We start from the raw sequence: 27,668 nt of genomic DNA on the forward strand, positions 1-27,668 counted from the left end.
GATATGTGAGAATCGGTGTACTAAAGACATTTCTTACATGCTCAGACATGCTCCCTTTAGATAAGATGATTGACAGAACTGATAATGTTGAAATCTTGATTTCTATCTGCTTTAAAAGTTGTATGATTTTTATAGTGCTGGATTGACTTGTTTTGTTTGTTGTGTTTTTATTGTTTTTACATTGATTGTGCATTTTTATTGTTTTTACTATGTTTGTAAGCTGCCCTGAACTCCGTTTTTAACAGTGGAAAGGCAGGATATAAATCCTCTTAATAAATAAATATTCCATAATAGGCATTTAAGGTTGGAAATGAAGGATTTTTTTAAATCTTCAAATCGTCCCCCAGGTTTTGGTGGTAATTGCTAGGCACAAAACAAAACTGGACAATACAACTTTTAATATGATTAATTTGCCTAATCAGGACAGTATTTGCATACTATGCAAATTATGCAACTAATTTATAATTTGCATAATATGCAAATCAGCCTTCCCGGATTTGTGGAATTGGAGTATGGCAACCCTACCTATAGTTAAACCTTTACAAAGACAAAACTGTGTTAATTAGTTCCGAGAAGGAAAAAAATCCTACATATTATATAGACATTATCTGTGTCTGTACTCATTTAAGAACACGCAGACAAACCTACAAAGCTTTTGCACTGTTTATAAGCTTCCCTCTGAGCCACACCATTTTATAGCAAACGCAGAGCACTGTTGACATCAGAAGCCTTAATCTCCGCCCCGTTACTCCTCTCGATCTCTTTCTTCCAATACAAAAAAAGTTAGGCAGTGAGCTGGGAAGCTTTGAATGAAGCGTTGCACGAGAGGAAAGAGAAGGACGTCTTCGCTCCCCCAAAAATTTAAGTAAAGGAAGGAGAAGAAAGAAGTCGCAAAAGGGCGGCTGGGCACTCAGGAAGCTGGGTAGGATTCCGCCTGGTGGGCGGAGGTTTCTTTCTTCACCGTGAGGGCCTGCTCTCCGTGAGCAACTGGAAAGGGTTTTCCTCCTTCTTTCGTCTGAATCTTTGCTGCCAATAATTTCTGTGTGATACCAGTGGGGCTTACTTTTGAGTAAGCATGTAGAATGCTGTGAGGCTGCAATCCTATGAACGCTTACCTAAACCGCTTGGTTAAAATGGGATTTGTTTCTGAATAAACACGCCTGGTACTGCGCTGTTATTGGGGTGCACGTTTTCGTGGGCTAGTCCACTCTGTCATTCAAACACATTGAGTGCTCATTCTCTATCATTATTATTTGTTAAAGCTGTCTAACATTTCTAGCATCCAAGGTGCTTCACTTGCACTGTAATCCTTGGAACAATTCTGTAAATTAGATTAGTGTTGTTGATTGTCAAGTTATCAAACCGAAGTTGTGACCCTAGTTATTTACGCTTATCCAATAGAGGTCTCCAGTGAAAATCTTGTGACAATAAATACAGGTAGTTAAGATGACATTTATTCCATTTTCTTTAAGTGTTACATGTTATGTGATTGTTGTGAGGCTGCCTGTCAGGTTCCTATATTTGAAACACAATGAGAAATATTTCTGTACCACCTGTTTTACAATCCTATTTCTTCTTAACAGTTTCATCAGGGAATTATTTGTGAGAGTACCTTATGTTGTGAAGTTAGAACAAGTTTACTTTTTAATAATTTCAAAAGTATCACTTACTTATATTTTGTCTGCATGCTGCTTTTCCTCTCAGGTGTACAGATAGAATTAGCCTTTTTTATTTTCACAATAATCCTGTGAGATTTCATCTAAGGTGTTTTTTTTTTTTTTAATTTTTTTAAAGCATTTATATATCATCCTTCAATTCAAAACATCACTGGGAATATATATTGGATGTTAAAAGCTTGGGAAAACAAAAAGGCCTTTGCCCAGCTCCTAAATGACATTACCATAGGTGACAAGTAAGCTTCTCTGGGGAGAAGACGCTGTGAGTGCCACAACTGAAAATGACATGACCGAGTAGGGATTTGAAACTGATTTTTTTCCCCACATTCAAAGCTATCCCAGTGTTGGACTCTGTGCTTTGTGCCTTAGGACAGAGGTGGTGAACCTGTGGCCGTCTGAGTGTTGTTGGTATACAATCCCATCAGCCCTGAACATTGGCTTTGCTGGTAGGGACTGATGAGAGCTGTGGTCCAACAACAGCTCAAGGGTCATAGGTTGGACATAGTATTGTTTCCTGCTTAAGGATCCAGCATTGCCAGTCACAGATGCTTAAAAGTAAGATTCTTTTCAAAGCATGCAACTTATTGTGTGTGTGTGTGTATGTATGTGTGTGAGTTTTTTTGCTAATGTCCCTTGGGGTGTAGTCTTACCTGGGAGTAAGTTCCAGTGAATTAAATGAGATATGCATAAGACACTGTTAATTTCTGACCCTGTTTACCTAACTGAATACTTTTTGCATTATTTTAATAATTAAAGTTATATCTCTTTAATTAAAAATACAAAATAATATGTTAGCTCCCCAGTGTGCTGATTCTAATAATGAATTATATTCATTCCAATTCTAATTTAATTACTGTCAAAATTAACATACTTCTCTTTAATAACAATGTGACAAATACTCACTATAACAGGAATATGAAAGTTTAAATCTACTGCCTTGATCAGGTTCTCTATCAAAGTGAATTATAGTTCTAATACATATGATACCTAAAGTTAAAATGGCAGCAACATTAATAAAAACTACAAAACCATTCCCAATTAACTAGCTATCTGTCAGCTGATTCTTTGATTCATCTTCAAGCTCCTGATTTCTCGGTTCATCTATCAGTTTATAAAAGCCCTAAAAGTGACACAATTCTTACTTGTCTTCTAAAAACAGGAGAACAGGCATATTAATTGGCTAAAAGCTTCTAGAGGGTTATAGAATTGTCATTATTACTGTTGGGAGTATAATCCTGAGTAATTGTAATAGTGTTGCATTCTGCACGATTGTGCATTTCTTATAGCATGTCTTTGGGAAATGTATACTTTTGACTTCACATTTAATGGCATATGTTCTCTCTAGTTACGATCCAGCAAATGTTAGTTGCAATTAGGATGCAGTGCAGAGGCAACATTCCCAGTCTCCTAACCATAAAATCAATGGGGACTTGAATTGTGATTGTTATAGTGACTAGATGCAAAAGAGGAAAGAGCTCCTGCACTTTTAATAGTTGTGCAGAAGAGATAAGTTCCCTCTTCTACACAACTGTTAAAAGTGCATGAGTCCTGCCCTGTTGCATCTAGCCACCGTGCTGTGATTGACAGTGCAATCCTGTGCATGACTACTCAGAAATAAGGCACATTGAGCTTGATGGTGCTTGCTTCCAGGTAAGTGCTTATAGGATTGCAACCTAAATCTCATTTTGTTGCTATCAGTCGTAGGTGTTGATCTCTCACGCAACATTATTGTCAAGTAAGTCCCAGGGACGTGATTGCAATATTTGTGAGGTCTATCATTTGCTGGATTGCGCCCAATGAATTTTGGGAAGTATATATGCTTGTAGCCCACAGAATTATGAATCAAACATATTATTTCACAGGTTGCAAGTAGGCTTACTTGGAATTTCCAGGAACATCAATTGAAATGTATATCAAATCAATTGTCCTTGAGGGGTTTAAGTCTTATGCTCAAAGGACAGCAAGCACTTAAAAGTTAAAACAGAAGGCGCCTGCTGGATCTCTGTTGGCAGAGCATTCCAGAGAACCAGGCCGATGACATTGAAGGCTCAATTTTGTGTCGAGGTTAAATAAGCCTCACCACCAGTATGCAGGCCATTAAAAGCATGGTTTTTTTGCAACTGACCTTTTTTTTGGTATTTTTAATGTTTTTTTTAATTCTATGGTGGTGGTGGTGGTTTTAAACATGTTGTAAACTGCTTTGATGTTTTTAATGAAATAGCAGTATACAAATATTTTTTATAAATAAATAATAGTAAATAATATCAACTGCTGGGGAGAGTGATGTTGTGCTCAGGTCCTGCTTTTAGGCTTCCCCAAAAGCATCTGATATTTTTCTTAGTGAATGTCCAAAATATGGTGAATGTCATTCACATATTAATGGTAAAAATTCCATATTTATGTCAGTCAACATTATTGTGTGTTATGAGGGTTTTTTTGGACATCTACAAAAAGGATCTGGGACTGCCAATGTTTCTATGGAAATGTGAAAAGTTGTCAATAGGCAGACATCCACTTGTACCAATAGCTTGATAAAAATGTCGATATTTCTACTACTTTTATGTCCTTATTTCTCATTTCCCTGAATGCTTTGAAGGCTAGAATCAAGTTAAGAAATGCCAATAGAATCACTGGATTGTGTCCAACAGATCAGTCATGGAAAGTTTTTCTCTTTAAATCCTTATCAGCAACTATATGAGAAAACTGATTGAAATTAATTCAAAGGTGGTATATGTCTTCTTCAAGATTAGTACAAATGATAAAAACAGAAGATGCTACCAAATGAAGAGGGTGCATGCAAGAGAGTACATATTTGTGTATGTGTCGGTCATAACTAAAAATAATTTAATATTGATGAGTAATATTTTGTGAAATGAGCAAATTATCTAAATAAACTCTACAGCTGTCCCTATTACTGGTGTTGTTCAATATTTGGGATGGTCAGAGACAGAGAGAAAGAGAGAGACTTGTTTTCAAATATCTTACTCATTTCATGCTGAGAGTGCAAGAATGGAGCTTGCTAAGAACTGGAAAATTCAAAGACTGCATAACATCTAACAATTGACAGATTGTATAGTAGATTGTGGCATATTGCAGTGGGAGAGAAATGCAACAAGCTAAGGGTCAAACCAAAGGCATGGATCTATACAGCTCAGAAATTTGGCTAGTCCTGTTAACACTAATAGAATTACCACAAAAGCAGCTGGCCATTTTAGAGTTACCTTGTTAAGTGAAGTTCTGCATCATAACGAAGTGGAACTGTCAAGTTGACCTGATTATTTATATCATCCTCTTCATTGCTTGTACTCTACCTACCTACCTACCTACCTACCTTATCTATCTAATATATATATATTAATTGTGATTCACCAAACAGAGGTTTTTAATCACATGGCCTGAACCTGGAGGACAGTACCACCACTACTTAACTTCTGCAAATGAAGCCCCTCTGAGCATTCCATCCTCAAAGTTCTATAACTGCCACCTTGGTGACATCATTTGTATGATGAAGCTGCAGCTGATGAAGGCGGAAGCTCAAACGTTTTGTTAATACAAGAAAAACCTCTGTTTGCTTAATCACAATTACGTTCATATATATATATATATATATATATATATATATATATATATATATAAAGAATTGCATATTTAAAATGCTTAGTTTGAACTAAACACAATCTCATAATACCTTAATTGCTGCTATAAGCTGCAAGTGATGGGTTAAAATGTTATATGAAATACCATACCTGAAAGCATGAAAACGTAAGACTGCCAGATTCTGAAGATTTTTCAAATTAAAGTCAAAATATCAAAAGATACCTATGCAAAACAGAGATAAAAGTTGGTATTAAAACAAGCAAAGCCGTTTTCACTAGTAATTTATGACTGACCTGGTTCGCAGGTAACACTCTCAAACCAGGGCTTAGCATGAATGAGCAACTATGTGGGTTTCTGGGGCACCTTGCCCAGTCCCACTGCTGCTGTTTGCCTTAGCAGTACATCTGAGCTTAGGCACGTGGTTTGTCTCGCTGTGGACAAACCTCTAGCCAAAACTAAAGTTTGTCCTGTAGCTTACTGTGTCTGATTTCTCAAACCACAAGCCCTCGTTTGGATGCAAAATTAAGCCAAACTATGGCTTAGCCCCAGGGGAGGAGTGCAGCAGCCACAAACTTTGCTCTGGAAATCTGCATGTTTGCTTATAGTTTGGCGTAATATGATGTGCAGATTGGGCCATTATATTAAGTACCTTATAGATAAAGGGTGATAATCAATATTAGTCACATTCAGAGCAGCCCTACAGTAATCAATGGATTTAAGTTACTTAAGTCCATTGTATGACTAATGTTGGATATTCCCCTATGTCTGGAACAGCCTCCTTTCTCTAGTGCCAACCCATTTCTAGTTTTCCCTCAAGATCCTTGTCTTCAGCGTGGCTGCTCTGGATCTAGCAAAGCCTCACCTTACATGCACCACCACTGTCACCTGCTTCTCCCTCACCCCATTACCCGCTCCTACAGATTATAAGCACCTTGGGTAAGGGATGCATTGCAGGGACACTGAACGCATTATCCAAGTGATGACCAGAATGCCAAGAGAGGCAACACTGATCACAGCTAAGAAGAAAAGAGTCTGGACAGCTCTTCCCTTCCCTTTCTATCAGGTGACCAGGACTGAATATCTAATGGGAACGACAGTTTCCAGCTAAATTAGAGGTGAAGAGTTTGTGGTCTTCCAGAAGTTGTTGGATTCCAACTCCCAAAAGTACCAGCCAGCATGGCCAATGGTCAGGAATGGTGGGATGTGAAGTCCAGTAACATCTGGAGGGCCACAGGTTCCTCATTCCTGGCAATACCCATTCATTTAGGGCCACTCTTAAGTACATGTTAGATACTACATCAGATTTTTTAAAAATATTAATAGAAGCCTGGGGGATTTTCATCAGGACCACAGCATGCAGGGAGGGGAGGTTTAATCCTTCCCTCCCCAGCCATGAAAAATCACCCACCATGTCTATTAATGTGTTTGGTCTCACACTAGTTGGACCTTTAGATCGATCTTCTGTCCCAGTGTGCAGTGGTGCCTAAATTGTAATTCCCTAAAAAATGGGTTTCAGATGAAAATGGAAGATTCTGTTGTTTCAAAGGTAATTTTGGGACAATAAATCATTAGTTGTCCCTATATCCTCTGCTTAAATTGTGGTCCTTGACTGCTACTTATTTTTATGATGTTGCCTTTCTATTACGGTTTTAATTGTTTCACTTTTATATTTTTACGTCCTCTTACAGATCACAAAGGATGGAAAGGCAGGATATATTTTTAAAATTAAATATGTTGAATTGTAGATGTAGGGTTTTTCATGCATGCAAATGCATATACCTATACATAGCACAGCTGGTCTCTGAGCTACTCCCGCAGCAGACTGCTGTTGCTGGATCGAGGCTTATATACTATACTTGTAGCTACTTATCAGTTTAGTTATAAACTGGGTAAGTAGCTATAAATGTTAATAATAGCAAAATTGTTAAATTAGAATTCCAATTGTTAAATTAGAATTTAATTTTCAGCCATAAATATTAATAGGAAAAGTAGTACAATTGTTTGGGTTTAATTTTCAGCAATCACATTTTTCAGCAAATAAGAACCAGTGGTCTGTCTTGATTGATTGATGAGTCCTATAAATTTCAGCTTCAGATTGTTATTGCTTTTCCAAAACAGCAACACTGGAAGCACTGACGCTAATGCAGGGGAAACCACAGCGACATCTTATACTTATTCTGTTGACTGTAACTGATGGACTAAGAGTTGCATTATACCTCTGAATTTTACTCCGAGGGAATTTGTGCAACTATTTCCTCCCACCACAAGGAGAGTATGGTTCTTTCAGTGGGAATCCTTATGGAGCCAAGCATTTAGCATGAAGCCTTTGACTTTGCTGTGGTCCCAATGAGAGTTAGGATGGGGGCGTGCCTACTACTTGCAATGGGGGAAAGCCCTATTAGCATCTAATGTCATTGACTATTGACAGTAAGCTTCAGTTTCATCATTATTCTTAGCAGCCTTTGTGATCAGGGATACCTGTCTGAGTCAGCAGAGCTACAGTATGTTTTTAAGAAGTGAAATCTGGTTGTTACTGCAATAACTCAGCATAAATAAGAACTTTAAGAGATACCTGTTGTCCTGCTTTAAAAACAGGATAGCTGATTAGCAGACAAGTTGCTGGGCAGCAGTCATGTGACATGAAACTTCAGTTCCATCCACCTAAAGATAACAACAAGCAGACATTTATCAGTATTAAACTGTTGTAGAAAGAGAAAGCTTACAGTATTATTTTAAAGGGTGGTTCTTCTTCTCGTGGCATTAATGTGTTAGGGATGCTCACAAGTGTGTCATGTCTTATTTGGCAGAATCTCTTTGGTTAAATTAGTCCAGCAGTGATAACTTGGAGGAAAACGTTCATGACCATCCCAGAAACTAATAAGTATTGGGAGAGAGAAGGGTTCTCCCACACTATTTTTCATGATTATAATTCTGTTTCTATGCTCATTTCAAAGGAATACACTCCATTAACTTATATGGGACAAGGGGAAGATGCACACTTGTCAAATGTTTGCTCCATGTTCTGAAAGAATTTGCACTGGTTGAGCATTAGCTACTAGGCTTAGTTCAAGGTGCTGCTTTTGGTCTATGAAGCCCTATACAGCTTGGGACCAGGATACCTGACAGATTGTCTTACCCCTTTTATACCCAGTTGGTCACTGCACTCTGCAGGTGAGGGCCTCCTGCAGATACCATCTTATCAGAAGGTCTGCTCTGTACAACATAGGAAGCTGACCTTTAGTGCAGTGGCACCTACCCTTTGGAATTCCCTTCCCTTAAATATTAGACAGGCGCCATCTCTGTTATCTTTTCGGTGCCTATTGAAGACCTTCTTTTTTCACCAAGTCTTTTAAGTAGTGACCATATCCCAGTCTGCATCTGTGTTGGAACTGTTTTTCAAGATGTTTTAAATATATTCTTTAGATGTTTTTAGTTTTATTGCTTGTGTTAGCCACTGGCTTGTTTGCCCTAGGCTTGTGTTATATTGTTTGGGAGGAAGAATTTAATTAATAAATAAATAAATTGCAGCCCCACTGCTGCTAGCCACTTTGGATTGCAACTGAACATTGTTTCAGAATTTAGCTCCCAATTCTGAATGGGTGAAGCCAGGAACAGATTCTTCTTCTAAGAGGAACTGAGACATTTCTATTGTTCAAAAGGTTTAGCCAGCAAGTTATTCCTTGCAATAGTAATAAATGCAAATGAACTTATTAAAGGCAGTCTCAAACCAGAAACAATCATGATAGTTATACCCAAAAGCAAAACCAGAATGATCTACCAGAGATGGTTCAGAGCAGCTCTCTGAACTAATTATTCAATGCTATATCCATCATATATATATATTCTTTCCGCCTCTCTCCTTTGAGTACATATACGATACATTTAACCACATACATAATATACTGGGAACATCTCCTGAGGCAGCTATATTGAAATGAATGGGGGTGATATCACAAGACACTCATAATTTTTTGCAAGTTCCATTGCTACAATGGAGTTTCCACAGGAGGCGTTTTTGGTAGATTTGCAGCCAATGACAATAACACTATTTTTAATTCAAACTCTGTTATATAACAAATACTATACAACAAAGTTAGCAACGTAGAACACAGCACCACCATTCAGCAATGTTTAATGTAATCCAACACATGTTTAGGCTGCAATTCTAAAACACAGTGACTAGGGAGTAAATCCCACTAAACTCAACAGGACTTCTGAGTAACATGCTTAGCATTAGACTGCACAGGCCAGGTTTGTGGCAAAATAGAACATTATGCAGTTTTGATATTTCAGGAAATACCTTTACAAGGGTGAAGAGGTTGGGTGGCATTCACACTAGCTAACACATGGGCACAAATCTAAAAGTAAATATTCTTCTAAAAATATTCTTCTAAAAATTGGTGGTAGTGCCAACACCAATGACAGCAGTGGAGATAAACATTACACATACAAGTGAAGAAGATGAAGCAAAAAACAAGTTTTCAGAAAAAGCCATTTGGATTCTGGTGTTGTATGCATTTTCCTTCTTGTTTTTCAGTTTCACACTGAACATCAATCTTTTGTTCTTACTGCTGACAATAAGGTGTTCTTTGTTGGGAGGAAAAGGAAAGAAATATACTGTTAATATGGCGTCTGGTTGCACTCCAGTCTACTGCAAGGGCACTATATGTTACCCCCCCTCTTTATAATTTAATGTATAATAAGGTAATGTATCCTGCTCTAGGATGCACACCTTAATGTGGTGAGGGGGTTTGAGAGTGTCTAAGAAGTTGAGAGCAATGACGTCAGGAGTCCAGACCAAGAGGCTAGACTCCTAGAAGGGGCTGCCAAGGCAGAATGGTCAAAGCTGAAACACCAGACTAAGCTGCATCCAAACTCAGAGGAAGGCAATGATAAACGACCTCTAAATACCTCTTACCACGAAAACCCTATGAACAGAGTATCCAAAATGCAACACGAGATAGTGCTGGAAGATGAGACCCCCAGGTCAGAAGGCACTCAGCAAGCTACTGGGGAAGAACAAAGGACAGGTATGAGTAGCGCTGTGACTAATGACGCAGCTGGGTCAAGGCCAAATAAAAGCCAAGAGGCTGATGTGCACAGATGCGAAAGGAGAGTCCGGAGATGTACAACGCACACAATAGGAACATGGAATGTGAGAAGCATGAACCAGGGAAAGTTACAAATTGTCAAGTAAGAACTGGACAGGAATGGGACGTTTTCAATCAGGCAAATACAAAATATTTTATGCAGGAAATGAGAAATTAAGAAGAAACAAGGCTGCTCTGATAGTGAGAAGTGATGTAGCAAAAGCAATTAGGAGCTATAACGCAAGGTCTGAGTGAGTGATAGCAATGAGATTAAATGGGAAACCTATTAACATAACCATCATCCAAGTCTATGTTCCAATGTCAAACGCAGAAGAAGAGGAACTGGAGACATTTTACGAAGAAGTACAGGAAGAATTTGATCACACACCAAAACAAGATGTGCTGATAATCATCAGGGACAGGAATGCAAAAGTAGGGAACAGAGAAGAACTAGGAATTGTGGGGAAATGCAGGTTAGGAGATAGTCATGAAGCAGGAGAAAGGCTTACTGAATTCTGTGAAGCTAATAATTAGTTTCTTGCAAACACATTTTTTGAACAACCAAAAAGATGACTGTACACGTGGACATCACCAAATGGTCAATATAGGAATCAAATTGACTATATAACTGGTAGCAGAAGATGGAGAAGTTCCATACTTTCTGCAAAAACAAGACCAGGAGCAGACTGCAGTACAGATAATGAACTGGTCATATCAAAAATCAGAGTAAAGCTAAAGAAGAACAACAAAGCAATCATAATGCCAAAATACAATTTAAGTAACATCCCAGCAGAATATAAAGATCAAATAAGGAACAGATTTGAGGCTTTAAACTTAGTTGACAGAGAACTAGAAGAACTATGGAATGAAGTCAAAGACGTTATCGGGGAACAATGCAAAAAGACAATACCTCTCTTTATAAAGAGAGAAAGACCTCAATGGATGACTAAACTCTTAAAATGGTTAAAGAGAGAAGGAAAGCAAAAGCAAAAGGAGACAGAAACACAGTTAGAACCGTAAATGCAACAATACAGAGTGTTATATTAATAAGGCCCATATAGATATATTAAATGCCTTTGGCTTTAAGCTAGCATCATTGTTAAACCTTATAATTTTTTTTTGTTCATATCAGTGTGATTGATATGTAAGCTGATAAACAAGGAATTAAAGCAGGTGTACGAATACATGGGTGTTTGCAAGTAGGAATGGTGGTGGCTGGCAATAAAACATGTAGTCGGTGGAGTTGGTTGGTAGTGAAATCTGCTTGTTGCGATCAGAATAAGATTTTCATGGCAGCAACCTGTCAAGCTCAGTTTGTGGTCTGCCAGCATTTAATACCTGGAACAGGTGCCAAGTCTTCCTGGGATGGGAGTATTGTTGACAGTTTTTAATGGCAGAACCACACTTGGGGGCTGCAGCATTTAAAAAATGTGGGAAGCACTAAAAAAAAGAGAGAGAGCTTCTTTGGAGAGCATCCAAACAGCTCCATAAGAGTGTGCTAGATCAGGCCAAAGGTCCATTGAGTTCAGCAGTGTTTGCCAGCAGTGGCCAACTATATGCATTGGGAGCTCAGACTAGCCTTCCCCTTGGTTTTTCCAAGCACCTGGTTTTTAGAGTGCTATTGCTTCTGAACATTAATCTGTTATATAGACAGAACTCCCCTTCATGAAATTGTCTAATCTAGTTTCTTGAAAACTTTCACCCTCTGTAAAGAGACTTTCATTTTACTTCCTTATTTTCTGGGTGCTTGAGAATTTCTTCTTTTGCTGGGTGTGGGCTTCTGAGCTTATTGTATTGTTTAGGTGGCCAAGAATAGTGTGTGTGTGTGTGTTTCTTTCCAATAAACAATTTTGCATCGCTCTACAGCCTCCCTGACTGCCTACACATGGGGAGAGTTGTTTTTTATTATAGTTATATCCTGCCTTTCCTCCAAAAAGGAGCCCAGGACAGCATCATGTAGGGATGTGCTCAGATTTCACAAAATTTGAATTTGACACCAGATTTCCCATTTCTTCACTTTTTTTGTTCTCACAGTTTTTTCCCTAGAGGTTTTCCGCAGCTGAAGCGGATTTTTTGAAAAATTCTCAGAAATACCAATATTAATATTGATATTTCATTTTGTCAAAATGCTTGCTAACTGCCACCTTGACTGCATTTTCAGGTGAGAAAGATGCAGAGAGAATGTTCACATCACGCTACGGTTTGCAGTGTTACCTCTTGTGGTACTGGGAACTGAAGCATGCCATTTATATTTTCCAGTAAATAAAAATAATATTTTTAATACAAATGTAAAACTAAGCACGCCATGTGTAGAGACTAGGAAAACAAAATCAGTCCCCAAGATCTATAGAAATATTATTTATATTTTCAAGAAAAAATATTTTTAAAATAATATTTTTGCAAAAAGCACCTACCAATCAATAATTATAGTAAATTTCAGACATCAACCCCTGACAAAACCGTACCAGAACAAAATTCGAGAGAGTGAGAATTGAACTGGCACAAAAACGCTGATCTCGTCCCTAATCATGAGTTCTCTCATTATGTCATCTCCTGGGCTGTAATTAAAGCGTGGGCACATGGGGTGGCTGCAGAGGGTAGACCACTCATGAGATGATTTAGATACATACAAAGAAAGGACACTAGCAAAAACCTCAAAAGTAAAGTAAGCACAACAAAAACCCTCCATCTCACATGAGAGTTTCACTGAACTTTTGATAATCCACTGATAATTTTCAAATGCAGTTTCCTTTCTCATTGAATGACAGAGAATGGTGAACAAGCACACACACACGCACACGGAAGAAATTTCTGGCACAGCACTAGTCAGATCCAGAGACGGGGAACCTGTGGTCCTCCAGATGTTGGACTCCGAGCTTTCACCATCACTGACCATTGATTATGCTGGCTAGGACTCATGGGAGTTGGTAGTTCCAGCAGCCTCTGGGCAGTTGCACGTGATCTGTCCCTTTCCTAATCCATCACATCCTGTTTCCATAAGTTGTGATATATTGACATTGTAGCACTGAAACATGCAAAATGTAATGTTCAATTTATAAATGAATAGTTAGGAGAACAGCTTGAAACTTGTGTTGATTGTTCTTGCCCAACAATGAGATACTGTTTCACTCTGAGAGAGGGGTGCTTTTATAACCATTCTGTTTAGAAACCAACTTCCACCCAGTATGACCGAAGATAAGGGCTAAGATGCAGGTAGAAAAGCTGTTGAGAAATTGCGGAGTCATTGTGGGCCACCCCACCCTTTTGCTCAACATTTCAGTGCCTGGAGAGAGAGCCTGTTTTAGCAAATCTTTTTTGCTAAGACAGCCTATGGAGAAAAGTGATCCTGTATGTATACATTAAGGGACAGGTTTGATGTATATTATATACTTATAGCTGATCTGCGACAAATCGGAAGTCAACTATTTTATTTTTATTTTTTTGTTGTATTGTTATGTTTTTTGACTTTGTTTTGTTTGTCTTTTGAAAAATTTGAATAAAAATTATTAAAAAAAAAAAAAGAGAGAGAGCCTGTTTTAATCTTTCCTCAATAGAGAAAAGGGATGATTAGCAGAGATTAACCAATTAATGAAACAAAATCTAGTAGTAGTGTTCTGAAGCTAAGGCTGCGAACACACTAGTTGCCCAGAGCAAAGCATTTCCATTAGCCATACCTGGAGGGGGAACGGGTTGATCTGTCGATCAGTTGAAAAATCTCTTTGAAGCTGAATTTTAAAAAAACCACTAAAAACATTCAAGCTGCTCCCACCAAGGTTACAGTAAAAAGGAGTGGGGTTTGACTAGCATTGTGTGCCTGCATTTTCAGAAGAGAGGTGGAGACACACTGGAACTGCTAGTACAGTGAGTGGATTTCTACCCCACACCTGCAATCTTTACTCAAGAGCGAGGAAGGATGCACTTGGATGCTGTGACTCAGGCTGCTTTCACACTGCACTTTATTCCGTTATTCCGTCGATTTCTTACTTGGTAACATTTGATCTTTCACACGGCGCACAAGCTAGCTCCAGAATTCTAGTGGAATGTAGTGCAACTTTTAGCGCTAATTTCCGTGGTAAATGATACCAGAAATAATCTGTTAGCAAGGCTGGGAACCCGGAAGATTGCAGGAGTTTATTGCTAGCTACAGCCGCTCATGTGACAGGCATCTGAGCATGCAGTGTGTTCCCGCCCTTTAGCCACGCAGGTTGTTTTTTTCCTGATGAATGTTGTACCGGTATTCTGGCATTGGTGCAGATAGCAGCAGCATTTCCCACACATACCCTGGTCTTGATAAAACTAAACCAATTTAAAAAGTCAGATCCTAAAGGGAGAGGGCTTTCATGGTGACAGGACGATGGTGACAGGACAAGATCTTAGACCTCCTACACAGTGAGGAACAGTGTGCATAGGTGAGGGACGAAAACAAGCCATGTGACAGTTGCGCAAAATGCTGGTATATCAGCTGAAAAAGCTGCTGTTCCTTAACACAACAGATACTGCAGTGTGAAAGGGGTTTTAGAATCGGGACAGAAGAGCCTTTTTAATCAGTTAAACTAACGCAATCAGCAGCCACAATCTGCACTACAGCTGATAGATGTGATGCAATCCAGAAAATGTAATATTTTCATTAAAACACTCTCCCCAGTCTTGAGGCCTGAATGAACACAGAAGAGGGCAGGTTGCCAGAAAGCAATATTAATTGGGCTGTCTATTTGCAAGTAGGATGCCAACCCATTGTTCAGGAAAAATAAAGAAAATAAATCTGTGGAGCGTGTTTCCAATTTTAATTGGGGGGGGAGGGATGCAAATGTTTACCTCAGAAATCTATAAGTGTGGAGAACAGCAAGTTCGCAATTCCTCTTAACCATTTATGAAATTGTATAATGTTATTTAATCACTCAGGACGTGAAAATGCTGCGTGCAAAGTCTTGGATCTTGAAGAAGCACTTTGAGGGCTTTCCTAAGCGTAGTGATTTTCAACTCAAAGAGGTAGAACTAGCAACGCTGAAGGATGGAGGTAAGAAGACTATCCGTATTGACTTTTGCCTTTCTACTAAAGGTTTTATGTGAATAAACTGAAGTGGTGAGTCCAGTAACTCAGTTTTTGTCATGCCATTAAAAAAAAGAATAACTCTACAATTCATGTGGGATTTCTAGTTAATTTGATTCCAAGGAATTTAGCAGGACTTACTACTGAGTAAATATGTCTTGGTTCAAAGCCTAATCCTATTAAATGCCTTTCAGTCAAGATTTTAAAAAATAACATTCAGCTGGTCAGAGAAGCCACCCACCAACAGCATCTCAGTCTTGTCTGGATTAAGCTTCAAAACTAGAACTCTGTTCACCTTTTCTCACTCTACTGCAGCCTGATGGAAAGTATTGTCTACATCAGGTGAAGGAGCAGTAAAGTGACAGCTGCCAAGGAATGATGCAGAGGCTTACATTTGGGCTATTTCAATTTGGTGCCAAGTGCAAGCACCACTGGGATTGGTTCCATGGCAGAGCTTCCAAACAGATCTGATCCCTAAAAGTGGGGCTTGCATTCAGCACTAAATTAAACTCTGCATCTATTGCAAGCCTCACTTTCAGTGGCGATCATGTTCCGCTCGGGCCTGCATTCAGTGTGGAGTGCCCTCCCAATTGTTTCTTCACAACTGGGCTTGCATTGGCATTGATCCATTGAATGTCATGACATAAGGCGAAGACAGGTTAACGGACCCACAAAGTAGCTTGTGGAAGAGGGGAATTAACATATTTGATCATGCTTTATTACAGCTGTCCAGCAATCAGTTAAAGAAAGTAAGCAAATCACATGAAATTTATTGCGGAAATAGGTTATACAGTTAATAAAAATAAACTGGATTTTAAACTTTAGTATTAAGAAAAAAACTTAAAAATCCATTGAGCTATTTTTACATTGAACAAAAACAACAACACTATTTATGGGGATATTTAGATAATGACATTGTATGTTTGTTGAATAAAAGGGATAAAAGGTTTGTAAGATGACTTGAATCAAGAGCACTTGACACTAACAATGCCAACAGAACGTCAGTTTTAGTAAATCTGTTTCAAAATATTTCTATATCTATACATGAAGACATTAAAAGTAGCAATTGGGAGGGGGTTGTTTGAAAACAAACACACACCAATCTTGTAACTTGCAGTATGAATCAGAAGGATGGTGTTCTATTCTTATTTTGACTCAAAGTCCTTTGTCTCTTCATCTGGGCTCAGATACTGGAAGAGACTCTGCCTGGAGAGAGAAGTGATTTCAGAAAGGGATTGTGGGCTGATAAGATGCAAAGCAACAGGAAAGATTCTCCATTTCTCAGATGATATGACAACTCCACAATTAAAAAAGGCATTTATTATGCTGGATTTCTTGCCAGAAGGAGCCATGTGTCCCTCACACCTTTGACTATTGCCTTTCTAGTGTTTTTCTCCTTTCAACATTCCTACGAATGCAGCTGGCATATTTTCATATCCTTCAGTGAGATTTTTAGAAGACTTAATTTCCCCATGTACAAAAAGAATAGGAAACAGATTTTAAAATGTTGCTTTTTGTAAAATCGAAAAACAAGTTCTTGTTTAATTTGGGAGTGGGGAGCAATCACTTCTACCTTAGCTGTCTCTCAGAGGGTCCTCAATGATGGCCACAATTATTGTGGGCTCTTACCCACATTGGCAGCAAAGAGGTTATTTCTACACACGTCTACCACATAACCTACATTCCTCCAGGGGGCCATCAACAAGGTCTCAAGAGGAAGCTTCCTTGCCTTCATGGTGACCTAAAAAGGGGAACCCCCTTTTGAAGCTCAGCCCAACAAATCAAGCACCACTCTGCTGTCCATTTGGGGTTCTTTACAAGCAGTAAATTCAAAAATAAAAATGCAATAACAAAGCAGTAAATTGACCAGCTTACCTCTTCCTCTTCGGCATCTTTCAAAATGGCTCTCAAACCTTAGTCTCTCCTAGTGTGTGACTAAGAATGCTTCCATGCACAGTTCTTTTGAGATCATAGATCACTGGACACAACATCGTTGTGGAGATGCAAGAGAAAACATGTTAGCGAAATTCACCCTGCAGTGAGAGTATATACTAATAGTTTTGTAATAGTTTAATACCTCTTTAGCCCATTCTAGTGGTGCCCTCAGAACTTCTCTACTGTTGTCTCAGCATGTGACTAAGAACCCTTCAATGTGCAGTTCTTTTAAGATGGTAGGCCACTGGACCCAAGATCCTGGCACAAGTGAGAACCTGTTAATGAAATTCACCCTGCACTAGCAGTTGTGTGGGCGCTTTTTGTAAAAATGTGTATTTATTTTCTCTGCCTTACACAATTGTTATGCAGTACACAAAATGAAATTACATATATGAGACAGTAACACTCCAGTTAAACAAACAGATTAACAAAAAATTAAACAGAACCTCTATGCGTGCACACCACAGCAGAATGAAAAACTCCAGCCAGAAAATTTATTTAGCTATATTACATGAGGAAGAATAAGAAAAGTGTTAGGAAATCTTTTGTTGAGTCATGGTTGCCAGTTTTTCAAACCTGTGTACTTGGTTTGGGTGAGAAAATGTCTTGTGAGGTAAAAGCAATGAAAGGGTGCCAAATCACATAAAAAGAGTCTGGATCTCCTTGACTTTTCCTGAATCTTAATTGGTGGGAGATTTTCTCCATGAAGGCAATATTCCATAGTGATCTGTACCAATGTTCCAGCAAAATATCAGCATTTTTCCATTGTGAAGTGATCACCACTCTTGCCACAAAAGCCATGTAAATGATGAGTTTTGAAATAATGTCCTTGTTTTCATTTTCAAAAATATTCAACAACTTCGGACAGTTGTTTTTCTTATTTGAAATATGAGCCATTTCTTCATAAACCAATCTCCAGAATTTTCCACGTATTTATAATTCCACCATAAATGATAAGTTCCAATACTTCCACAACTCCTCCAACAGACTGGTGCACAGGTGTTCTGTATCATCAGTGGATGACTTTTAATGGATGTTCTCTCATATAGCTAGCTACATTTCTAAAAGGTTGAGGTTCCCATATTCTATCCAGTCTCTATTGTCTATTTCCAATCCCACATCTGATTCTCACTGTTCAAAGTTGCATTGAGTAAAAAGTATATAGTTTAGAGACGTACCTAACCTACTACATCACAGAGTTGTTGTGAGAATAAAATGGAGGGGGTGGGGGAGAGCCATGTGCAATAAATTGAGGTAGGATTTAAATATGATTACGATGAAGGGTGGGATAGACATTTAATAAATAAATAAAAATGTAGCATTTCACATTAATTCTGTATAAGAAGCATTCAGTGTCAAGCTTGGAAGGCCAAGGAGGAGGTATAAAATGTAGCCAAAATATTATTAATAATAATGGTAATCAATTAACTCTCACACACCTCTATGCCCTATTACAAAATTGCCTGTAGTTGTGGGGGGCATTGATGGATTGAAATGGGTTTGCTTTGGAAGGAAGGAACTATAGAGAACAAATCTCCCTTGCCAGCAGCTAAGGCACATGCCAGGCTCACCTGCCCAAGCAAATATTATTTGGGTGTAGGAGGCAAGCTGGCTAGCTAGCTAGCTAGCAGTGGTGGTCTCTCCGTTGGTAAGAGAGAAGGGGAGGGACCGCTCAGAGCTTTGTGCGCCTAGCCAAGTGCAAAAAATCTCTCTCACACACACTCTCTCTCAGCCAGCCAGCGTCATCTCTCTGACTTAGCCACCGACCAGACCCTGCCTGCTACCAACTAAGGCACACCTGCCCAAGGAAACATTTTCCCCTGGGGTGCAAAAAAGTTAAAGCACTTCAAATACAGCAAGGTATCCAGGGAGGGCAGCAGAGTTATCCTTAGTTTCATCACAAATTATTGCAAACCACACTGCATGTTTTATTTCATTAACAATATTTTCAACTTTTTCTCTGCAATCATGCTGCATAGTTCATTCTGCATATTTGGAGTATTATATGTGGTTGTGCCCCTTAAACATTCAGCGACCTCTGGGCATTCTTTACTGATCCAATGCAGCAGTTCAAGAAAATTGCCTTGATTTTTGAGTCTTGCTTCTCACCGTGTCCTCTAATGGCATGCCTAATATTTCCCAGTATTAGAATAAGATTTATAATTCTTTTTTGACTTCTCTCCCCCCACCCACACTTTGGGTTTTGTAAGATGTAATAAATGCATGCATTTCTGAAGCAGCTTTGTGACTTGCAGATATGTCACGCTTTCGGAATGCCTTCTAAGCCCAGTTCCAGGATTTGAATCCACTTTTCACGAAGGTTTCTTCCAGCCTTGCATCACCAGTCACCCTTTGTTTTGCAAACAGTTGACCATAAAAACAAAATGCCAGGTTTGGCATTTTACTGTATTCTGCTCATTTAAATTGGTTATACCACACTTCTCAGAACCGTCTAGGTTTTTCTGATATTTCACTGTGAGGGAATTGGCCGCCAGGGAATCCCTATGCTACTGGTTTGTATGGACTGTCCTCTACACAAGCAGCGCCTGGTCCATTACTGGGATCCATTCTATATGACAGTAACTCTGGAGGACTGGCACTACTTTCTCTACTGCACTAGCATTAGGTTCCTGCAATTCCTGTTCGGATTCGGAAGGTTCCTGTTCTGATGGTGCATCATTCTCAGCATCGCTTATTTTCCTTCTCTTATTGCAAGAAAAAAAACTTGACTTTGCTTTCCCCCCCCCTTTTTTCTTTTCCTTTTCATTTTTCTTTCTTTGCTGCCCATTCCTGCTTTGTTCGACTCTGCGCTCAGACCCTAGAAACAAAAAAAATACACAGAAACTCATTTTGGAAGCAATCGCTCATCCCTGTTAGGCCACCTGAGTCTCTTCCCATATGGGAAATAAAGGGGGAAAGCCCCCTTTTTTAAAAACTAAGAATACTCAACTCTTCCAGTCACAATAACTAACCTAAGCACTGCACTTGAGAGAGCAGTGTTGTGGTGAAGCAAACGCTACCCTCCACCACTGACCCTGCATAACCCACCCACCCTTGACAGGGATGCAACAAGGGGAGGTGCAATGTGTCTGTGCACAGAGATGCCATAGAGGGGCACATACACACACACCCCGGGGGCTTGTGCCATATACAAGTCCTTCCTCCATGCACACCTTACCTGTCACAGTGATGGGCATTTGCTAGGAATTGCCTCTTGTTTCCATCAGTGGCTGAGTGGGATTCAGCTGCTCAGCCTCAATCCTTTGCCTCAGGTAACACCTGCAGGCTCTGCTGTCTAATAGGCAGAGGCTGAATGACAACACCAAGAAAGACCAAGGATGAGGGCAGGAAGTGCCACCTGAACAATCATGGCACTACAGGGAACATGTGAAGATGTCTTCTACTAAGTCAGACCATTTATTCATCTAGCTCAGTACTATCAACAATGACACACAGCAGCTCTTCAGGATTTCATCCCAGCTCAAGTTGCTGGAGATTGAACCTGCGACCTTATGCATTCAAAGGAGATGCTCTGCCACTGACCTCCAGACCTTATTTCTGTTCCTGATTCCAGACTTCAGACCATAGCCTGATTGAAGTATGTTTGTGGGCAACTTGTCCATCATTATCTTGAATGTGTACAGTAGGCTTTGCATGGAGTACTACTTGTTCCCTTAGACAGGAAACCACACACATACACACAAATATTTCTAAACAGTTGAGCTAGTGCAAAGCTGCAGGTTCAGTTGCATAGACGTTTGAGAGGAAAGACTTGGGAGGAGCTTCAGGGTACATTAAACAACAGACTAAGGCCATTTCTTACTATAAGCCAGCTGGTGATCTTGGTGTCCATATAAAATGGTACCAAATCACAGTAGACACAGCACCTTCCAGAATACATGCTCTATGGGGTGGAAAGGGCCTTGGGGTATATAAGGGAAGGGATGGCCCCATTCTTAACCCCCTCCCCATTATTTTCCCACGTATTGGAGGAGGAGGAGGAGCTTTACTCCCCTCCCCCTATGAAAATGTAAAAGAGGGAAGTATTAACCCCTTCGCTCACCTTCTGTGGCTGAGGAAAGTGGGGCCTTGTCACAGGGCTCTGCTGTCTTGTCTCAGCTCTTGGCTTCCCGCAGCAGCAGCAGTGGATGGTGTGCGGGGCACCAAAGAGCCTTGTGGGGGCCACGCTGCTGGATCCTTTATGCAGCTGTGGTGGTGGTCTGTAGGGGCTCTGGGCGGGGGGGGGACAGATGCAGGAGGACAGCCCATTCAGTGGAATGAGAGAAAGGCATGGCCAACAAGCAGGACCTGGCTCTGTCACTGGCACATCCCACCATGCTTCTGTAAGCACTCCCAGTGAAGCCCTCACAATGCGCATGTGGTGACACCAACCTCTCCTCTGTGAGCTCTATTGAAGCACCTCTGCTGATTCCCCCAGCGGAAGCCAAGTTGGTAGTGCCAAACCAGCCAGGCTCCCCTGTTGGTGGTGCCTGGGCATGCCCAGGCACTATTGAAACTTTGCCCATGTTTGTCCTAGTAGTTTCATGCATGACCTTGGAGGTCATTTATTCCAACCTCCTCCTCAACAGAGAATGAAAATACATAGTTTTCATGTGAAGCTGCATAGTTTGCATCACATCTGGGGACGATTCCTGTATTCCTCTTTAAAAATGAATGCCATTCGGAATTTAACTTGGAACTGGTTCCAGTTTTGAAATAGTGAACAATAAAAGATGCAATCATTGGAGGTGCAGGGCTTACCTCGAGGATGAGGAAGCTGTGACCCTCTAGAGCAGCCTTTCCCAACCAGTGTGCCTCCAGATGTTGTTGGACCACAACTCCCATCTTCCTGACCATTGGCAATGCTGGCTGAGGCTGATGGGAGTTGTGGTCCAACAACATCTGGAGGCACACTGGTTGGGAAAGGCTGCTCCAGATGTTGCAGGACTAAAATGCCCATTAAATCTGGTGGATGTGGTTGATGGGAATTGGACTCAAAACATCTAGAAGGCTGCAGATTCCCCATTCTTGTGGCATACATGAAAACATTTTAATTGTTGGCTAAACATTGGCATACTACTCTTCTACTCTACATATTTTTTTATTACTATTAGAATCTGCTTTTGGATCCCTGCTAGCATCCCTCCTCAGGAGACTGGTTAAAGATGTAGTTTAGGTGTTAATGGCAGGATTGGAGACCAAATATGAAAAGCCATTTTTATTTGCCCCTTCTGAATTGGTAGGGCTGCCCAATTGTCCCCAAAGCCCAAGATGGCTTCCCTGTCATGCTGAGTTCATGAGTTTTTCATAAAACACCTTCTTTGACAGTAGGTCCAGGTGGGACAGTGAAACAGGAGGCCTTGTGTATCTTGTAGCTTTGCATTTTATCCTGTCTAAAAAGTCAACAGAAATACCGATTTACAAAGCAAGGAATGAAAACTGGCATTGTAATTTATTTATTTAGGTAATTTATACACCATTTAATCATTCACATTTCTAAGCAGTGTACATAAAAACAAGCCATACATAAAATGAAGCAAAATATTTTATTTATTTATTTATTGTATTTATATACCGCCCCATAGCCGAAGCTCTCTGGGCAGTTTACAGTACCTAAAAACACATATACAAATTTAAAACATATCTTTTAAAAATAATTTAAAACACAATTTAAACATTTAAAACAATTTTAAAAAATAATCTTAAAACCAAACACTATCTTAAAATGCTTTCTGAACAAGAATGTCTTACAGAGCAATCCAACTCATAGGAAGCCAGTAGAAGGGATTCTGGTGGGAAGCTCCACGGCATCCATTTCCCATTCTCACACGTAGTATTACTGAGCCTAGTATCCCCCATATGGTAACTATGTATTGGGTATCTATTTCCTAGGTGTAGAACATTGTACTTATCCCTGTTAAAATGTATTTCTGTTGTTTTCAGCCCAGTGCTCCAGCCTATCAAGGTCCCTTTGAATTTTGTATCTTTCTTCCAGGGTATTAGCTATCCCTCCCAATTTTGTAATATCTGCAAATTTGATAAGCATTCCTTGCACCTCTCATCAAAGTCATCCATGAATTTAAGAACCTTATAATTGAATTCCTTGAACCTATATGTATGTATGTACTGCCTTCAAGTCGATTCCGACTTATGGCGATCCTATGAATAGGGTTTTCATGAGGCTGAGAGGCAGTGACTGGCCCAAGGCCACCCAGTGATCTTCAGGCTATGCGGGGATTCGAACCCTGGTCTCCCAGGTTGTAGTCCAACACCTTAACCACTACAAACATATGACACCAGAATGACATCTGTAAGTGTTCTAGGAGCCGAAATAGGTGCAGTTAAAATTTGACGGCAGGCATTTTGAAAGATGGCGTCCAGAAAATCTGTTTCAGACTATGTCAACCCAAGTTTTTCTGGTTCTCTTACGTGTATACTAGGTGGTTTTGTTAGTTAGACAAATCAGAATAGAATTTTTTACAGGACTCCATTACAGGGATTGGATTACCTTTGAGGTAGTAGTACATAATACTACACAGAAGTAGTTGTCTCCTTAGTGGACTGGAGCACAGGCCATCTGTAAGCCTTTTTGGAGAAGGGACAGAACATCCGCAACCAATGTTGAGGCTGGGTTGGTCTGCAGCTGCTCTCCTCAGGCTCCCCATCCCTAGGCCTAGGCCTAGGCCTAACAGGTGAGTTATTAAATAAAGGCTGATTTAAAATTGGGAGTGGGAGGATTCTGATGAAAGAACCCTGGGAATATTCCTACTGAAAAGGTGACTTGGCTGTTCCTTTTGCACTGAGAAGTTGGTCTGTTAGGAGTATGTTCATATTTTGGCTAGCTGAATCCCAGAGCTGTAGCAAGGGTGTAATCTTTTTTTTCCCCTTATGGAAGTGCTCTTTTTTTGACTACCTACATTTTTTTTAATAGTGGATTTAAGCTGCAATCCTGTGCATGCTTACCTAGGAGTGAGCCCAAGTGAATCCAGTGGGACTTATTTCTGAGTAAGCATGTATGACATTGTATTGTTAGAGATGTGGAGCAAAAAGAAGAGGTGGCCTTCCTCTTGCGACATATTCAGTAAAACCAACGAATAGTTTTGCCAAGTGAAAACAGTTCTGCAGGAAACACATTAATTAATTATTGGTTTCTTTCTATTCAAAATCTCTGGACATAATAATCCCACCACCACCACCCCCAAAAAGTAAACATTGGACATACCGTGATAAATTCCTTTTCTTCCAGGGAGGAGAGGAATCATGAATGGGTTGTCACCACCTACTTGCCCCACTGGCAGGAAGAAGAATCTTTCTAGAGGGGTTATCCGAGTGGGCTGGGCAACCTCTTCCCAGTTCACTTATAGCAAAGCCAAACCTCAAATACTTCTTGTGGTGACCTGTAAGGAACAAGGACGCAGTTCCTTACACAGAGAAAAAAATGCTCAGATGTACGTAGAGGGAGAAGAAGCCTGAGAGTTGACCCCTCTACCCTCCCCCCCGAGAGTTAGGTTTTGCCTTACCTATCTATGTCTATGATAGATGCTCTTGGAGGTCACTGATTCATAGGGTCACCATAGGTCATAATCGACTTGAAGGCACGTAACAACAACAACCTATGTCTATAAAGACCTGCTTTACACTTTTACAGTGGAAGGAATATGCAATTGGGAGGCTGACTCCCCTCCTCTTCTGTCCTGAAAAAAAGGAACTGATCACAGTATGTCCAACCTTTGCTTTTCTTGTAGAGGAGACTGGGAGTCCTGGATGGGATACACCTTAGGTGGATTCCACTGTGCTCTGTCCCTCCTTGGTCTACGATCTGCTACAATGCCTGTCTGCTACAGGAAGCCTCTGTAGATGCATCCAGCCTGTAGCACTTGACAAAGGTGGGGACAGATGACCAGGTGGCTGTTCCTAAGGTGGCAGAGGCTGAGGCACTCCTATTGGAGTGTGCTGTAATCCCCTTGGGGACGGCCAGATTCACAGCCTCATAAGAAGTGAAAGTTGGACATACATGCCTTGATCCAGTTTTGCAATCACTGAGACCTTTTGTTCCGTGGTACTAGGTTGGAAGGAGACAGATAGAGCATCTGATTGTTGAAATCCCCTAGTTTCGCTCTTAATCTACTCTACCATCTTCTGTATTTCAGAGGTGCTGCTCGAAACAGTGTTGCTCAGTGTTGATCCCTATATGAGGTACTGTTATTTTTGTTTGACTTGTACATCCATTGAAGTATTATCCTAAAAACAGTGTTCAGTTTGACTATGTGTCTCTTCCCTAGATTTTCCTATTAAATCTTAATTTTGGGATGCTTTGGATGCAACACTAAACCATGGTTTAGCTTTATGAGAATGAGCTGCAGCAAGCCTTAGGCTCTCACATACCCCTTTTTCACTGTGGCCATCACTTCCGTTTTAAAAGTATATGGAGCTTGCTGTGTTATCCATAACTAACAAATGTCAAACCATAGTTAATGAATCAAAATTGTTTCCACTAACCGTAGTTAAGAAAAACTATAGTTTAGGTTCCAGGCAGCACAGTGACCCTCAATTAATCTAAAGCAGACGTTTCTAATCTCCCTCACTGCCATGATGGAAGGGGAGGAGGGAGTGTGCGAGCCCAAAACTCACTTAGGCTAGTTCTCATAATGTTAAACCATGGTCAAAGCACAGCCTTTGTCTTCTCAGGATAGTTTTTTTCCTGTAGTGGAGATATAATAAATTAGTATGAACTTCTAGAGGCAGAGGCGTCACTACCGGGGTGCGGGGGGTGCGGATCACACCCGGGTGACATGATGAGGGGGTGACACCCAGAGCCGCCCCACCCCATGCCGTTGCCTGGTCCGGTGGGCACCCAAAGCAGGCGCCCGCTCGCTGGTGGTGAAGCCTGGACGGGCCTTCCACTGTCAGCCTAGAGCATGTGGTGAGTGCGTGTGTGTGCGCGCGTGACCCGCCACCCCTGTCCATGCCTCTGGGAGGGCGCACGCCGGAGGTCCACACCCCCCCCACACTCCTGCTAGTGATGCCACTGTCTAGAGGGGCAGTTGTACACCTGCTGTTGCAGCATAAATTGGCATGTGCATCTTTCTTGGGGCATTCTTCTCACAAGGTTTGGAATCCCTGTAATTCTCCCACACGGCCTATAAATGTACCTTCACATGGTGAAACAGGAGGGCAGCTGTAAGTAGGAAGAAAACGATAGATGTACCAGCTTTTATTGCACATTTTTAAAGAACATTTTAATAGGCAACTTTCTGACATTCAAACACTGTAGAGAAATATGCCCTAAGGGGGCCCTAGTCCTGAAGTCTACAGAGGCGGAGGCACTCCTGGTGAAGTGTGCTGTCATCCCCTTAAAAATGTAAATGTACTGCCTTCAAGTCAATCCCGACTTATGGCGACCCTATGAATAGGGTTTTCATGGTAAGCGGTATTCAGAGGGAGTTTACCATTGCCTTCCTCTGAGGCTGAGAGGCAGCGACTGGCCCAAGGTCACCCAGTGAGCATCATGGCTGTGTGGGGATTCGAACCCTGGTCTCTCAGGTCATAGTCCAACTGGCTCTCTGTAAACCCCTTGGGGGAGGCCAGTGTTAACACTATCGTTAGTATTCCCATTTTGTTTGTTTGTCACCATGAAAGGACTGCCAGTTCTTACCAGCCCCTGCTCCTTTTATCTGCACACACTGACAGACTACAGTGCTTATTTTCAGGCTGAGAAAGATTGATTTATTGACTTTATTTTTATTTTGTTTGCTCCCCTGCTGCTGTGTGCTATGAACTGCACACAGGAGCAGGCCCATCAATTGTTCTGATCAGTTGGCAACCCCGAGCTATGCACCACAACAAATACATTGATTTGCATAGCATGCATATTTTTTTGTAAACTGTACACTTCAAAGTGGCAATAGTCATCACATTTTATAACCACAAAACAAAAGGCATAGCAAAAGACTGGTTCTGGGTTAGAATCCACTGCAGAATGACCTTGTGAGTACCAATTGTTCCTGCTTCTGTAAAGCCATTCACAAGCCCGTCTTATTTTGTGTGTTCTGTTTTGTTCTTTGCAGACCCTACAGTAAGGTCATTATGAAGGAAGGGGATACAATGATAGGATACCAAGTTGCAAAGTAAGATCTTTCTGGGTTTGTTTCCTTTTGTCCTAAGCTGCCTTATCAGTAATTAGACTTTGGAATTTAACCAATAAAAAAAATTGGCAAGTTGTCTGGTCAAATATTGACTGCTATTTAAAGAATGAATGTATTAGAAGTATATCTAAGAGAGAGGTTAAGTTAATTACAACACTGCCAAGTTAATGGTTAC

At 40.4% G+C, this 27,668-nt stretch overlaps 1 protein-coding gene across 2 annotated transcripts in view; it reads left to right on the plus strand.

The window, feature by feature from the left end:
• The first annotated feature begins 705 nt into the window (after positions 1–705).
• PTGR1 (prostaglandin reductase 1) overlaps positions 706–27,668 on the plus strand; it is a 49,779-nt gene continuing 22,816 nt past the window's right edge. The window contains exons 1-4 of one of the 2 annotated variants that reach the window (XM_061631833.1): positions 706–922; positions 15,266–15,380; positions 25,499–25,544; positions 27,416–27,475. In XM_061631833.1, coding sequence (XP_061487817.1) covers positions 15,275–15,380; positions 25,499–25,544; positions 27,416–27,475 — 212 coding nt within the window. In that variant the 5' untranslated portion in view covers positions 706–922; positions 15,266–15,274. Of the gene's footprint in view, positions 923–2,120; positions 2,232–15,265; positions 15,381–25,498; positions 25,545–27,415; positions 27,476–27,668 lie in introns of those variants that run through there. The other variant, XM_061631843.1, reaches the window with a different exon arrangement.

This window comes from Rhineura floridana, chromosome 1 (assembly GCF_030035675.1).
Source record: "Rhineura floridana isolate rRhiFlo1 chromosome 1, rRhiFlo1.hap2, whole genome shotgun sequence".
In the NCBI taxonomy this organism is placed as follows: Eukaryota; Metazoa; Chordata; class Lepidosauria; order Squamata; family Rhineuridae; genus Rhineura; species Rhineura floridana.